Here is a 16,425-nt window from a genome sequence, read left to right on the forward strand (position 1 = left end):
AAGTGATTAAGAATTGGAAAACAACACAGGCACACTGAAGACAAGCCTGGGCTTGAGTAGAGAGTTATATAAAATCGTGTCTTTCCAAAAAAAAAAAAAAAAAAAATTGAAATACTGATTAGGAAGAATGATGTTATTTGTGTATATATCTATACAATTGTGTATAGTCTACACAATGACTAAATTAGACTTGGGTTATGTAGAAATTTTGTATCTGCCACATAACAGATAGTCGGTATATTAAAAAAATAGTTATTTAGGTAATTTTTTACTTAAATAACTGTTTTTATTTTTTGTGTTACTTAGATACGATGAGCTGGCCTTGCAGATTAAAATCTGAATATTCAAAAATATGACTCATATTAGCCGTTGATCTGTTGATTGATGAGTAAAAAAGGTCAGATATTTCATCTGAATTTAAAACCATCAGTTTTAGCTTTGAAATTCAAAGTTGAATTTGCCTGCATCAGAAGCAGCACTGTAAAACCCTGAAAAACGATAATGTGCAGCTTTCTGTACATGTCTTAACTTGTCTCTGTTAAGGACAGATTGTGTTCCCATGCTCCAGGTGCTGTAGGCTCAGGTTACCAGAATTAGACACGTCATCTTCTCTGCTTACTTGACGCTCCTGTCTTTTGACCCTGTGCCAGTGGGGGTGATCTTCCGGGTCATGCTGATTGACGATTTAACCTTCTAAATTCTTAAGGGGCTTAATGAATCAATATTCAAAGTGTGCTTTAACATTCCTGCAGGCATAATGTACAAAGATATCCTAGAGTTGAGTCAAAACTTAATTCAGATTTACATTTTAAGCAGATGCCTTTCTATTCAAAGGCACTGAAAGGGTGTGCATCACATGATATTTTCAAAATATATGGTGATGGGTTTACATGAGGCTTGTAGCTGTTGGGCTGTAGCAGGTGTTGGTATCTGTATATTGTGTTGTATACATTAAACCCTGGGAGTTGTTAGACACTGGCAGATGGTTAAAGTTTTTTTTGTGTTAAAAGATATTTAAAAACATTACAAAGAAAACTGTTAATGCCACAACCCCTAATTGAAGCCTCTTCCACTTCTTAAATCACTTCCTTCAGACAATTGAACAGTGAGAAACAATGTTGGCCTATACCCCTTAGCTTCACAGACAAAATAGCAAGCTAACATTTAACCCAACTTTTATTTGTTGGACTGGAGAAAAATTAGGATGAGTCACTCTCCAGTGTCCTCTATTTCCATAACATAATTTTAATATGTGATAAGAATAAACAGGATCATATTGTGCCCTTTTTAGGCTCCCTACAGTAGCCTGCTGCCTGCCCATCTTAGAATTCATTTTAACATATCACTCATGGTTAATGACTAAGGCATTATGTGATCTTACAGGATTAGATGTCTCATAATGACTCATCAGAGACCTTTGGTGGCAAATGGATCTGCAGAGCTATGATAAGGCAAAGCAGGAGGGCACGATGGCAGGGCAGAGTGCATTGACAGTGTTAAATTGACACCAACACTTCCGGAATAAGGCATTGATTTATCTGTATTAAAAAAAAAAAAAGATTTAAATATATTATTGTGAGGTGGGCTTCTGCTGTTAAGTACATTTTGTTTTGCTAAAAAAAAAAACAGAACCCGTACCTTGTCAGCCTCACACCGCAGCCATCTGTTTGGCAGACTTAGTGTTTGCCTACATTTACATCTAAGCATCATTCAATCTGGAATAAAAGTATCTACTTGACTCTTAATTTCTGTATCATCCATAGTTGCTCACGTGTTCATGTTCTTTCTCCTTTTGTCCTGTCGTACTGCCACATCTGCCCAACATGAACATGAAAATGAAAAATAGTGATGAAAGGATGTCAAAGAGAGCGGGCAGCCACTCATAGTGCTTGTGGTTTGACAGCCTTTGGGACATGATGACTTATACAAGGTTGAAATAATGTTTTTTGTCCTAGTGTTTGTGCTCTGTTGCTACAACCATAGGAACAGAAAGTTTCATGGCACTGAGTAATATGTCTCTGAACTTGACCTCTACTGACTGACACCACTGTAAAGTAATGCGAACTGTAGTGGAGACTGTTCAGTAAGTGAGAAATTTACATGTATGGGCGTTTGAGATAGGAATGAGCAATAACTCGTCAGCCAAATTGTTTTTACTGTGACAAACTTCGGACAATTTGAGGCATATTCAATTTTTCATTTTTCTTCAAACACACATGACTGTTCATTGCCACAAATTAAATGTTTTTCCAAAGAAAAGGCAGCCTGCTTATTGTAGGTGGTGTCTCCCACACACTGGCCTTGTCACACAGGCATAGATGAGCCACAAAGGATCCGTGTTCTCATCCTCCCACATGAAAGCAACTAGTTTGAGTCACTACCGATATATATTATATACAATTTATTTTCACAGAAGCCCTCATCATATCCTGATACACCTCCACTTGTATGTTGAATTTTTCATTGCAGCAGACTCCTTTTGCCTGTCTTCTTTTCTCTAACTTTGCTAAGGCTGCACAATTAAAAAATGGCTAAAATGAAAACTTTTTTTAAACTCAGCCCAAAGGTCAAGATTATTTTTTTTACACTTGCTCTTCCTTCTCGGTTAACAAAGTTTCATTTATTTGACATCTCTAACACGTTCAGTTCACACAAATAAGGATGGTGCTGTAAATTCCAGTACTTATTTCCATTGTACTTAGATATAAAAATTGCAAAGATTCAAGTTGGCAAGGCGACATCATACTACCAGCAAACTGTATTGGGAGGGAGTGGAGCATTGTTGTCCAAGTCTTTGACACCAGAGGGAGGCAGTGGTCTGAAAGTCATGTTCATACAGTAATCCGGGGCCCTCAGATTGTGGGTGCTTGTGCAGCTGTGCCCAGACTGTACCACAGGCTTTACCTAGTAATTAACTGCTGCTTGCCTCACATGGAAGCCGTCCAGCCGTGTGAGCAGGGGAGTTAGCATTCATGTATTTGTTTTTTCTAGTAATGCCTCTGGTGTTTGGCAAAGGTTGTAGCTCCGTTGCTGCCTGATGTAGAGACAGTGCGGGGGTGAAGAGGATGAGAATGGTGTAATGATTTTTGTAAAGGGCCAGTGTGTAGGATTTAGGGGGATCTATTGGCAGAAATTGAATGTAATGTTCATAATTATGTATTCATTACTGTATAATAACCTGAAACCAAGAATCTACGTAGGGAGCAGGTCCTCTTCCACAGAGCCTACCATGTTTGCACCACTGTTGCAGAAAGGACAAATCAAACACTGGCTCTAGAGAGGGCCTTTTGCGTTTTTACATTGCCTATTTTAAGATACTTTATCTCATTGAGTCCATAAACAGATTTTCATTTCACAATGTCACCTCGTGCTTTCCAGGGCTGTAGTGATGGGATATGAGTGAAACTGGCAGCAGTGAAATGACAGGAATAATATGAAAGAATTGTGCAGTCTAAATTTATTATTGGTACGAATGAACTTGGACTACATTTACTTCATATTCTAATATAATATATTCTCATGCAAAGCGAAATTAATGCCTGAACAAAAATTTCTCTTTGTGCATTCTCCTTTGAGCTTCAGTGTTAAAAACTTTAACACTAAACAAGCAAGGACTACAGCTTCCTCCTTCACCAGGCCTATATCTGCAGCCATGCCGTGTCATCTCAGCTGTTTTGAAAAGCTGGGAGTGATTTATAAGAGTACTGAGTTACTACAAGCCACATTCTTGACCCTCTGGCACTCCAGCAGTCTTGATGTCTTATCAGGGATTGCAAACTCAGTGACCAGGCAGTAATACTGTGACACAGTATTAAAAGAAAGCAGACAAAATAATTTGCCACTGTTATACTTTGTTGGTGTACTCTATGGGCATTTGTATGAGCTAGTACAATAGTAACTTTGTGACATAAAAAGTTTTTTTTCTAAATTATTAGTGGTTTGCAGTCAGTAGTTTTATTCGTGGCATTGGTCCTCTCCATTTGGGTAGTTTTTTTAAGTTACTGTAAAGCTCAATGGTGCTTTAAGTATCTATCTACCTTTGTAGCTTCATACTCCAAATCTCCTAAGATACTCATAGTACATTTTCTGCCTTGTTGTGAGAGGACATAATAATAAGCCCCTTTCCGCTACACAAAGTTAGAAACACTGATTTAACATTTTCAAGTACTCCAGTAACTCTATCCCCTTTTTACACGAGAATCTCCTTTGGGTTTGGCTCTGGGATTCTTGGTCGTTGAATGTTAGATCCTGGATCATTTAATAGGAAATGTTATAATAGATAATAGCTAAGAGTTAGTTAAATATGCTCTCATGGCTCGCTATTTAACGAGTTACTTTGGGCTGATCATGTTGTAGCAGACTGGAACAGTGTGTCTGTCACATAGCTTGATGGCCTAAGATTAGTCTGAAAGCTCAAGTAACCTCTACAAGGCCTGGGAAATGTCAGAAACAAGCAGTCGTTCACAGGTGCCTTGTTGGTTATTTCATACTGTATACTGCAATCTGTAAAGTGACAGGCAAACGGAAAATAATTATATTAGCCAGTCATGCAGGTGGACGAAATTAGAAATGAATAATTCTAGGAAATTGGATAATGGATCTGCTGTCAGATACTTTTTTCTTGTAGAACTACATGGAAATACTCTAGCTTTCTAGCCAGTTTCCTTTCTGCATTCAAATTTTGCCTGTAAATTTGAAAAATATTATTTATCCATTGTGCTGAAGGAAAGAGTTGCATTGGGGCCCTGACAAACCAAGCTAAACTTAAAAAAAAAAGGCCGACTCGTCAGACAAATTGCAGTGCCTCATGTTGCCCCGTGTTGTCTGTTTAAAAAGTTGCACATTTAAGCATGCTGCAGCTGATGGTGAGCTCACAGTGGACATTAATGTGTATTCTGTGCCTGTGTTAGAATCCAAAAATATCAATGAAAGACGAACCAAACAATTCTTTGCCACTGTGAATCTGTTAAATGTTAAATACTTGGAATATGAATTGAGGATTTGTGTAGCCATTGTAAAGTTGTGCCTTACTTTGCACTCGTATTGTCATAATGTTGTGCTTTGGTTACGAAGAGGCAGAATGCAAAAAATAAGGGAAAACTGCACAAATGGGTGAAATCCCTGAATTGTCAGACTGAATGTCCAGTCAGGGAGCTCTCACACCAACTGCCTCCGCTTAATTCAACATGGTCAATAAGCTGAACAGCTGCCGATAAGGCGGCAACTTCCTCCAATTGTGCTGAACAAACTGTAAAAACTATGGGTGTTGGTCAGCCACAAACACTCAATGGCATCCAATGGCTGACTGTCGGCCCTCGGTGTTCTCTGATAGATGTTCTGGCCCTGTAATCCTCCTCAAACAATGGTGGATGTGAGAATAGAAGAGAGGCTAAGCCCTGCAGGTCTTTTTGTTACCATGTATTCAGACATGTAAATGTCCACAGGGGAGGTTGTCTCTTTCCACTGACTGAATCTGTACCTTTACACTTATTTCACACGCCTTGCTTGGTATCAAGGTGTAACTGGAAAAAAAAGACATCCTGCTGCTTCTTCTCTCCTTGTAGCTGCATTTGAAAACACTTTAATAGACACAAAAGTACATCCCTCTTGACACTTGGTCGAGTGAATCCTGGTTAAAGTGCATGTGTGACACATACTAATATTGGACAGCTGTGCCATCGTCTCTTGAAATATCCTCAGTCTCTTTGCTGACATAGAGTCGCTGACATTCATTGACACCTTGACTAGAGTCAGAGAAGGTTAGCCTATGAGAAATCCTTGCTTCAGCACTTAGGTTGACAAATGTGATTCAGACTAGGATATAGTAATGTTTTGGTTTGTTGTATGTTGACAATTTCCATGGGGTAAAGTTATCTGGGCTTGGTGATGATGTAGGCCACTAATTTGGGAGGACCATAAAGAGGTCAGAGAATGACCACAACGAGGAAGCTCCCTGGACACGTGTGCTGCGTCGGGCGACTGCTGGTACACATTCCACCGCCGAGGGGTCATGAGAGCAGATTCCATGGTGCCTGTCTGAGGGGGGAGAGGCTGAGTTGGTCCATCCTCTTTTCAGGCTCTAACAGCAGCTGCTTCGGCTGGCTTGGGCGCAGCAGTGACCTCACACCCCAGAGATATTTTAAAGGGTGCCAGTCAGCAGGGAGATGTGTTCTGAGTAGGTAGGCGCAGGGGCACAGTGAGCGCAGTATCAAAAACGTCGCACAATGGTTGTGAGGTCCAAGAGAGACACTGCTTTCATTTAAGAAAAGTTATCAGCTTACGACACTGGTCGGCCAGCTTTTAGAGGTCCTCCTGGGATATGATCCATTAAACGACCTTTTTTTGCAATGCTGCGGCATTGCCCTATTCCCCGTTTCTCGTCGTCTGGTGCTCGAAGAAAGATGCCAAATATTGCCCGTGGGAAAGAAAAGACTTTGCACGTCCCTCTGGAGAGCCAGGCACTTGACCTGCCAGACCCCAAGAACGATGCCATGGAACCGTTACCTCCTCAGAAAGTACTCAAGATATTTAGCATCAACATCATTGCTCAGGGTTTGCCTTTCTGCCGCAGACGGGTGAGTATTGCATGTATTAGGTAGGCCATACGGTTTGGGTTTGGTTGAATCACAGGACCTGAAAATGTCAAAGGTTATCCTACTCTCTCACTCCCTGTCACTTCGATTGTTCGATGGTTGCTTTGTGTATCTGCTGGCTTATCAAAAAAGGCAAATCAAAATTTCAAGCTTTGATCATTTGTTTTACTAATTACTTTTTCTGTTTTGTCAGCACAACAAACATTTTCTTTTACCTATTTATTTACGATTAAACTTTTTCAGTTTTGCTCAATTTTAATTTAACTTAGATTAATGTAAAGTTACAACCTCTCAAAATGTTTTTTGGTATTTGCCTTCAGCTCTTACAGATGAATTTTTTAAACTGTACTCAGGCAATGTGAAATTAAAAATCTATCAAGTTGTATTCGCAAGAGCAGATAAGAATAAGTTCAGACATTTGCTATGATATATGATGGATTTGTTATTTTGTCAGGTTTACATCATTCGTTTCCATACGCTCATAGATACATAGTTTCGCTTGGCTCCACCCATGATAGACGAATGACACCAACATATAACCTTAAAAAGGCCGTCAGCAATGAGACTATTTTTAGGGTTATGTTTTTAGATGAAGACATAAATGCATTAATTGAAGAGAAATCAAAAAATTGCATACTGGATTTGCTGTTTATGGTGTATTTGTCACAAACAATGGTGAATTTTATTTTAAATATACAGGTTAATAATTATCTAAAATATTCAGATTAATAAATAATTTGGCTTATTACGGATGTTGTTAAAGGATTTTTAGATACAGTAATCTGTTTAATTTGCAGCATATACAAATGAAATAAATAGCCTATATTGGTCAGTGTCATCCATCATGGCCAGGAAAGTGGTTCTAATCATTTGTAATGGTGATTCGACTTAAATCAACTGTTAATGCCTATTTTTATGTTTACGTGGTGGTGTTGTGCTGTCAGTTGGGAAGTCGGTTTGCATTAAAATTTGCAGTTTCTGTTATTTGTTCTGTAATTGGCTCTTGGCTTACAGTGTAGTAAATTGCATATTTATGAATTTTGGTTTGGAACGTTATTTGGACAAAACAAGACATTGGATTACTCAAGTTTGACTTATAGAGAATGTTCGGTGCTGTTTACAGGAATTTTTCAGTGATGTTTTAGGAACCAAGCAACTAATTGATTGAGGAAATAATTGGCAGATTAATCAATCGTGAAAATAAAAATCAGTTGTAGCCCTAGAACACTGAAATTAATAAAAATTGATACTTAAGTTATTCAGATTTAATTAATCAGGCATATGCACATGTATTTAAAATATATATTGTGGCTTCCTTTATTTAACTGACATAATGATAAGCATTTGACATGTTATTCAAGTCTCTTTGGACTGTCCAGGACAACTCAAAGAGATGCAACATTAGACTTAGATCACTGGTTCCATTTAAAGACTACAGGCTGTTTACTCAATATCCAGGTATTCGCCCAATCTTTGTATCATAAACTCAGTTTTTGAGGGGTTTTTTTTGGAATATGTTTTGTTTGTGTTTTTTGTCTTGTTCACATGACAGTCCTGACAAGTTAAATTAAACAAATTTAAACGTTAAGCCTCTAAGATCTTATATAAGAGCTGCATTTCACCTCTGAATTACGGTGGTGCTTACAGTGTTTCCTTCATTAGACATAAAAAAGACAGACTGTTAAAGATGTCGTCCTCTAAGCTGTGAGGAAAAACTGGAGATGGTTTGGGTAGTGAGGAGAAAGTATTGAGCAAAGACTGAAATAGAAATAAGGGTAGATGTCACAATGACTGGGGAGTGTGAGCTTGTTGTTTTTCCGTTCACAGTTTTCTTCCAGATCAAAGCAAGTTACTAAGTTGGTCAGCTTTACGAAACAAAGGGTCTGCTATGATGACTTGGCTTTAATTACTGTTGTTTATGTAGTAGTTATACAGTAGATTTTTTTTAATCCTGCCTTGCTTTTCAACAAATTTCAACAGCATTGTATTACACCTCCGCTGACAGTAAGATGTTACAATTCATCCCTAATTACCATCTCTACATATGGTCTGTATAATTTTATGTTGCAGTCATACCTTTATTTAGCATCAAAGGAATTTTGTCTTCATTTCCAAGATTTGTGCTTTGCTTTTTTTTTTTAGCCATACTAGTGGCATGGCTCTGTGGATGGCAGTGCCAGTTTGTCTCCGAGTCGGTGGGTCAACCACCGTGGTCCACACTGAAATATCTCAACAACATTTAGATGGATTGTCTTTAAATTCTGTACAAACACCAATGGGTTCCAGATCATGATTCCAAATGACTTTGGTGATCCACTGACTGTTTCTTCAGTGCAGCTATGAGGTTGACATTTGGGGCTTTGAGTGAAATGATCTTGAGCAAATATTAGCGTGTTAACAGGCTGAACTAACATGGTGACCATGATAAACAACTCAGCATTCGAATTGTCATTATGAGCATTTTTGCTGACGTACAGCTTAGTCTTGTTTATTTTCATGGTCAAGTGAAATCTGGGTTTCTCACCCATCATGGTTAACATACTTTACATGTGTAATTCTTTGGAGCAGGAATAAAGAGATGGTTTGATCAGCCTCGGTTCCCAAGCAGGATGAAAACTGGTTTGAATTTTAAGCAAGAAAGAACTGGGGAAAAGCACAATTGGGATTATATTAGGCCTTGATTTAAAGTGTTAAACTCTGCCATCCGCATGCCAGCGGCAACAGTACATGAAGGGATCTTGTACAAGATATTGTACAAAAAAAAAAAAAAAAAACCCTGTTGTTTGCATGGAAAAGTAATGCAACTGCTTGTGCTGAGCAACACTTCACAAGTCAGAAGTTGAAGAAAAGAATCTTGAACTTTTGTGTTATTTACGGAATCTGTTTTGCTGGATGAACTAATTGCAAGGTCCCACAAGGCCAGTTCATGGAGTTGTTGCTCCTATTGCTCCATGCAGAGCAGAAGCCACATGGGCTCTGCTGTGCATGTGGCAGCTGTCTCTGGTGAATGGCATAGCTGGGATTTCTCAGTGTCTCTGTGGTACGGTATGACTTAAGTTGCCTGAAACTATGTCTTCAGAAGGAAGAGAGGATAAAAAAATTACACATTTTTATTACATATTTTACTTTTTCATGGAAAATTTGGAGGTAATTTATCATCTGCTTTATCACCCCCCCTTTCCAGCTCCAGTTAAAATGTTCACATGGACACAGGCATGGAAGCTTTCTATGAGGCCAGGCTGTTTCCTATATGTATAATGTCTTCTGAGTGAGATCTGCCCGGCCCAATGTCTCATACTATACTGATAAAAACAATCCTGGTTTAAATTTCCAGTCAAAACGTGACCAGCAGAATCGAGACTGTATTTCCGAGAGCCAGAATGGGCATCCAGCTGTTCCTGGAGATAGTGATCAAGATATAGAACATTAACAGCAGGACATTTTAGTTGTGGTATTACTTTTCTCGCCCACCACACCCTGCACTGCAGGCCTGTTGAGTAAGGTGATCTGGACATGCCCATAGCAGCTATGTCTATATAAACAACTATCAGCAAGATGCATTTGCTGTTTGAGCAGGTGCTGTGGGTGTGTTGCAACTTTCCTTACTGAGTTTGACTAGAGCTTTAGGGTTTCCTGTGGTTTTGTCTGCAGAAACGTCAATTAGAGACACACATCTGCTGTAGATTTTCTTTTTTCCTTGTTTTTTCTTTGTTTTTTAAATGTTTTGCTGTTTTTACATTTTGCTGGTGTCATTTGTTAGCCTTTGTCACTCTGTCAGTTTAAGACTGCGAGCCACAGTTATCCTGGTTAATTGTTCTTAGACACATACATATCCATACAGAGACTCATGTCTGGTTAATTAAGACAAAAACAACATTCACACCAGAACTCGTAATAACAACTTTGTGAGCTGAGAGCAGTTAATTATCAAGTTTTATGCACATTTTTTGTAATTATAAAAATTGCTATCATAATGACGCATACATAGAGAGACATCAAAAAGCCATCTCTATTTGGATGCACTGGGTTTTTTTTCTGTCTATTTTTGAGAACATATGCCTGGATACACTTTCGATTTGAGTTGTGTATGCCTGAGCGGTATGTGACAACTAGAGTGACATGATACTGCTCCAGATCCTGCTACTTGGAGGTCAGATGATCTGATAGCTGTTCAAGTGTTACTTGCCTTTACAATTCATATTTCAAAACCGGCTGTTTCCCATTACCAGAACCTTGATTTCACCTCAGTGAATTCTGTATTTTGATTGTGGTAAATTTTAGCATCACAATCATCACCATTTCTTTGCTGCTCTTTCTGGTTTTGTCTCACATTTTTTTGTTTTGCAAAAACGCTGCCTGTTGCTACCACCTGTCAATGTCCCGCGATTATTTGTATACCAGTTCTGAATGTCAGTTAAGTGCCACTGGAGTAACGGTCAGGATTGGGTTGCTTGTCAAATTAAATAGCAAAACAGAGTTGTAGAGGGACAGAACTTATCTCAGTACCTCAGTAAGATGATGAGTTCAGTTCTCTAGTGCTTATAATGAAAAATAGCCTCAGAGGGAACACTAACAGCAGCCACCACACGAAAACAAGATTTGTGCCATCCAACATTCACCTGATTAAAACACTAAAAGTCTCTTAGCAACATCAGCAATGCAGATTTTTATGTACTCTTTATTACACACTATTAAATTTAGGTAACCTAAATTAATTTCCTCATAGTCTCCATTACATGTATAGTAAATTTATTTGAAACTTTTATATGTGCTACCCAAATGTTGCTGCTTCTGTCTGACTTGTTCGATGTTCAGTAGCAGCCAGTGAATCACTTCACATAAGCTGGATGCCCTGGAGGAGCAGCTGCCTTTTCTAACGTTGGTCTCTGTAGATAAGTGTTGTAAAGAAAGTAAGGCCCCCGTGGCAGCATTATGCTGCTACACAAACACCATCACTCAGACCTTTTAACCTCTTCTCTCCTTTTAGTGGATAGCCAAATGCAGAATATTGTGTCTGACAGGACAAGAAACTAATTAATCTTTTGATGTTTTTATTCTTTAAATTTTTTTTTTCTTCCACCATTACTGATGCAATACATTGTAATACACTGGAGTGAAGCTGGTGTGAAACTGAGGAGAGAATGCTGTCTTAGTTTGGTTTTCCTATTTTACTGAACTGTTTGACTGTATGATAGGAATTTCAGAGTTTTCTGTTTGTTTTACAGCATTATCCCTGAAAACTAGGAAATCGGACTGTTAATTGGTCATAAAGGGGTCTAAAAAAGAAATTTGAAGACGTCATATTTAGGACATTGTGATTGTTGGAAATTATGATTTTTCACTTTTCTTAGCATTTCATAGACCAATGACTCTGGGAAACACTGATGAATATTTTTTACTATTTTCTGATATTTTATCTACAGAATGATTAATCACGATACTGATAAGTAGTTGCAGCCCTAGCCACATGTAAAAAGCAGAGGTTGCTGTATTGATCTGACAGGCTGCTGAAATGTGTTAAGTTAAATTTTAAGCTATAAAACTTTTTTTTTTGCTTGCTACAAAGAGTCATCCGATGTTGTCACCTTGATGTATTTCACCCCATTTGCTAAGCACGTATGTCCTGCTTGCATGAGTCAGTGACTGAAAGACAGCTGATTTTGCCCTCCCAGCTTCAAGCCCTTCTCTCCGTTCTGAAGTAAGGACCACACCACAGTACACTGCAGGAGGTTGGATTCCACTGCCCTTGGGCTCCAAATAACACAGAGGGGAGGAAGGCATCTGCCATTGGCTATTCTGAGAAGCAGTCCCATTCCAGGGAGCACACAGATCCAGTCAGCTAGCTACCCAGCACCCAGATCAGCCAAACTGTTCTATTTACCATAGATTCAAATAGAGACTCAAAAGTATGGCAGCAGAAAGGCCAGCAGAGTTTCCTTGAAAGCCGATTTGCTGTGATTTAAGTCCATCTGCCTCAGCCTTTCTGATATATTTTGTGAAATGGGGATCATTTGCAAGTACTGTGTTCAAAAAATATTTCCATAACTTTATGAATATCTCATTTCATGTGCTGCTCATGCACGTTTTCAGCATACGTTCAATATTTGACAATGTCAAAATGACGGTGTGGTCTTTGCATTTTGACAGTGCACGTGATCAGCGAACCTAAGCCTGGTCTAAATACCACTTGAGTTCAAGCTGGTGGGTGTATAGTGTTATACTGTTGTGTGGTGTTTTACATACAGAGCATACTGGATAGTGATGTGCTCCCACCTGCCACAGGGCAGCCTGAAGGCACTGACATTTCCCACGCTGTTAGAAAGGAGCTGAGAAAAGCCACAGTCATCCATCAGGAACATGTCACAGCCCCTAAACACTGTATTTTAACTGAAGACACAAAGCTAAAAGAAACCTTTCAAACACAATCTGTCACACATACAAGCAAGTATTTTACATGGCACACACATTTTGCTACATAATTCAACACTGTTTGACACATTCAATAAACTTGAATCTAAATAAGCCACCTCGCTAACCAGTTCTTCAGGTTCAGCTAAATTTGATGGCTTTGTTGGTGTGTTGTAAAACCTGTTGCTTATTTTTTTGCTTCTTGCATCAAATCTGTTGAGGTTTTTCTTCCCCCCCAAAAAAGTAGTATAGCCCACCTTTGTTGGTGATCATATTTAGCTGCTCGAAGATATTTGAAATATTTGATCTTTGTGTTTTTAAAGTAGTCTCTAAGTTGGCAACTGTATAATCACAAGTTTGCAAGTTTTCTCTCATTTCTTTTCCCCACTGGTCAAAATTCATGATTCAAGGAAGTGGTCACCCAAATGAATTTTAAGAAGGCGAATGTTAAATGTGGTCAGTGCTTGCACCATTTGTGTTTGTTCTTTAAAAATTCTAAGGACAATAGATTCTGAAGCATTAGATTCTCGTATGAAATCTAAGAAGCGGAAGGAGAATACTAGTTTTGAAACACAGTCCGTACAAATCAGTTGTCTTTCCAGTTGATGGATGTAACCATGGTGACAGTATTTGTTTTGGCAACCATCATCTATTTAACGTTGATGTAATTTTGTCCTTACAGTTAGACGCTCCATCAGACTTCGTCGGTATTTGCCTCTAGAAATGTGAGCTGTGAATCACTGGGCCTGGTCTTTTTTCCCCTTTCTTAGAATCAGCATTTCCCAGCGCTGACCTTCAACAAGCCTGTCCTGTGCCTTTCACAGTGTCCTGCTCACTATAATCTGGTCATCAGTGAAGATAGCCTTGATAGACTGACTGTAACTGATGCGGCCATCTGCATAGTTTGTCTAATCTATGTATGAACCCTGCTGTCTGAGTCTCAGTGTGTGGTCTCCCTGCTTTTGATGTGCTGCAGTGCTGTCTGGACACTTGCTGTAGGTCTGTTTGGATAGCAACCTTACTCTGTTGAAACACCCTATGCACCCTAAACCTCTTCATAGTGACTATTTGCAAAGACAAAAACCTTGAGCTTGCCTCCTCTTAGTATTCACCTGCAGTTGGTGTAGTATCAAGTGCCTCTTCATTACTTCAGCAGAAGGAAGACAAGGATATGCATGTGCATACCTTAGCGAGTGTCACAGAGGCCTGATGTTCAGAGGTTAAGCAGAAATTTAAAAACTTGCTCAGCAACAAGAGGATTACATCCTCGGGAGAATGCAAGGTCTCTAACAGGGCAAGATGAAAAGAGAAGGGGTAAGGATAGAAAAGAGGAAGTATACGACATGGTAGTTCTTTTCTGTTTTTAGCATTTTTTTAATGTCATCATGGCTAAAGGACAAGGAGGCCAGGAGGAGGAGGAGAGCAAATGCTAAGTTTTGGTTGATAGAAAACTACTACTTATAGCAGATGCTGAAATTAATCAGAATAATGTGTGGAAAGTCTTCTACAGGTGTCTTCATTTAACTCATTCATCTGGCACACTTTGTTTAAAGGCAATAACTCAGTACTATCAAAGAAAAGTATGTTGTGCGAAATGCCTGTACTGTACTAGTCTAACAAACTTAGGGGTTTGCTTTGAAACAAAGAAAAAACTGCTTTTCGTGAGCTAAGAAAAACAACCTTGTTTTCAGCTTTGTGATGATGTATTTTTCAGCTTAGAGATGTACAGTATCTCCTCTTGCAGCTGTCAGTGGCCAAGTGATCATATTCAGTCTTGGTGACCCGATTCATCATCTGACATTGATTAGCAGCATGTACAGTGTGAGAGAGATGATGGATGACTGCCAGGTTTAGGCCATGACATCCATATTTATAATTTGCACAGTTTATAAATGACCTTGGCTGTGGTGTACCGCACCTCCAGGTCTGACAAGTAAGGCCATGTTCAGAACAAAAATAGCACTCTGTTAAAAAAAAAAAAAAAAAAAAAAACACAAGAGGCTGCGTTGCTGCAGGTATCAGTGAGAAAATGAAATTTGATCCAGGAGGTTTAGTTTGAGGAGTACATCCATGAGTTTAAAGGCTTATCACATCCCCAAACACTGTGCAGTGGTTTATAATACTATGAGGCAGGATCTTGCAACTCTGGAAAGTTATTGCAGCAGCAATCATTTGATCTTCAGTCACAACGTTCCCAGGGTAAACAGTAGAATTAACACTGTTAGCTTTTCAAAGTAATTTAGCAGTAGTATACGCTCACACATATTTGATTGATCGCTGCAGTGTGTTGCCACGTAACGTGGCATTGCATCATGGTTTTTCAAGGGACATCCCAGCATTTATTTTGTGTAGCCCTTTGTTTTAGGACCCTCACTGAAATGAACGAGGAAGCTGCATTTGTCTGAATACAGCCAAACACATTCAGATTCTTACTGTCAGCCCACATGATCAGAATTTTCAAAATGGCCTCTTAAACTTGTTCAGTTAAATTAGTCTTCTTGTTCCCTTCTAACTTTCAGCATTGTATTATTCAAAACATCAAGGCATTGTGGTTGTGAGGTGGTGGATGCATTCATTTTAAATGGGCTCCTACTAATGTAAATGTGGTGACTCAGAAGACTATTTATAGTGTCTTGACCATCTCCTCTAGGTCTCTCTGTGGTGGAGTATTGTGTATGTCCATTATGCTCCTCTTCACTGTTAGTAGACAAACGTCACATCAAAATATTCTTATGGCCAATGAATATGTTGGATAATACCAGGATCTTATCCTATAACACTGACTTAGAAGTAAGGCGATAATTAACCATTATTTTCATTATAAGTTAATCTGCCAATTTTATTTTTCTGTTTATCGATCAATTGCTTGGTCTATAAAACACCAGACCAAAAAAATACCTGTCACAAAGAGTCCCAGGTGATGTCATCACATGTCTTATTTTGTCCGATCAACATCCAAATCCCAAAGATATTCAGTCTAGTATAATGTAAGACCAAGAAAAGCAGTAGGTTGGAATCATTAAGTGTGACTTAAAAGATAAACTAATTATCAAAATAGTTTCCTAATAAATTTCTCTTAATCGTATAATTGATTAATTTACTAATAGCTCCAGCTGTCCCCGTTGCTGCAGTAGCTGGAATGTCTGAAGCTGTCCTCTTGTCTTCCCTCCAGACTACATACTTTTATTAATTCAAGAGCTTCATCCACGTCACTGCGAAATGAGAATAATATACAATCCTTTCTGTTTATACGGAAAAATGTCTTTCTGCCCGTTCAAGGACATACTTCTCCATTTTTGTCATTAACAGTACAGCGAAGTAGAAATTATAACTCCCTTTCAGTTTCTCTCTGTGGGCATAGAACAGAAGGAGGATGGCTGCATGCCTGGCAGAGTACTGACTCACTGTTCATAAAACATCAGTT

At 38.8% G+C, this 16,425-nt stretch overlaps 1 protein-coding gene across 2 annotated transcripts in view; it reads left to right on the forward strand.

The window, feature by feature from the left end:
* fbxw7 (F-box and WD repeat domain containing 7) overlaps positions 1-16,425 on the forward strand; it is a 115,432-nt gene that overhangs the window by 48,024 nt on the left and 50,983 nt on the right. The window contains exon 1 of one of the 2 annotated variants that reach the window (XM_041036018.1): positions 6,178-6,575. The exons of the other annotated variant lie outside the window; for it this stretch is intronic. Coding sequence (XP_040891952.1) covers positions 6,348-6,575 — 228 coding nt within the window. The 5' untranslated portion in view covers positions 6,178-6,347. Of the gene's footprint in view, positions 1-6,177; positions 6,576-16,425 lie in introns of those variants that run through there. 2 annotated transcript variants of the gene reach the window in all.

Source organism: Toxotes jaculatrix, chromosome 4 (genome assembly GCF_017976425.1).
Source record: "Toxotes jaculatrix isolate fToxJac2 chromosome 4, fToxJac2.pri, whole genome shotgun sequence".
In the NCBI taxonomy this organism is placed as follows: Eukaryota; Metazoa; Chordata; class Actinopteri; family Toxotidae; genus Toxotes; species Toxotes jaculatrix.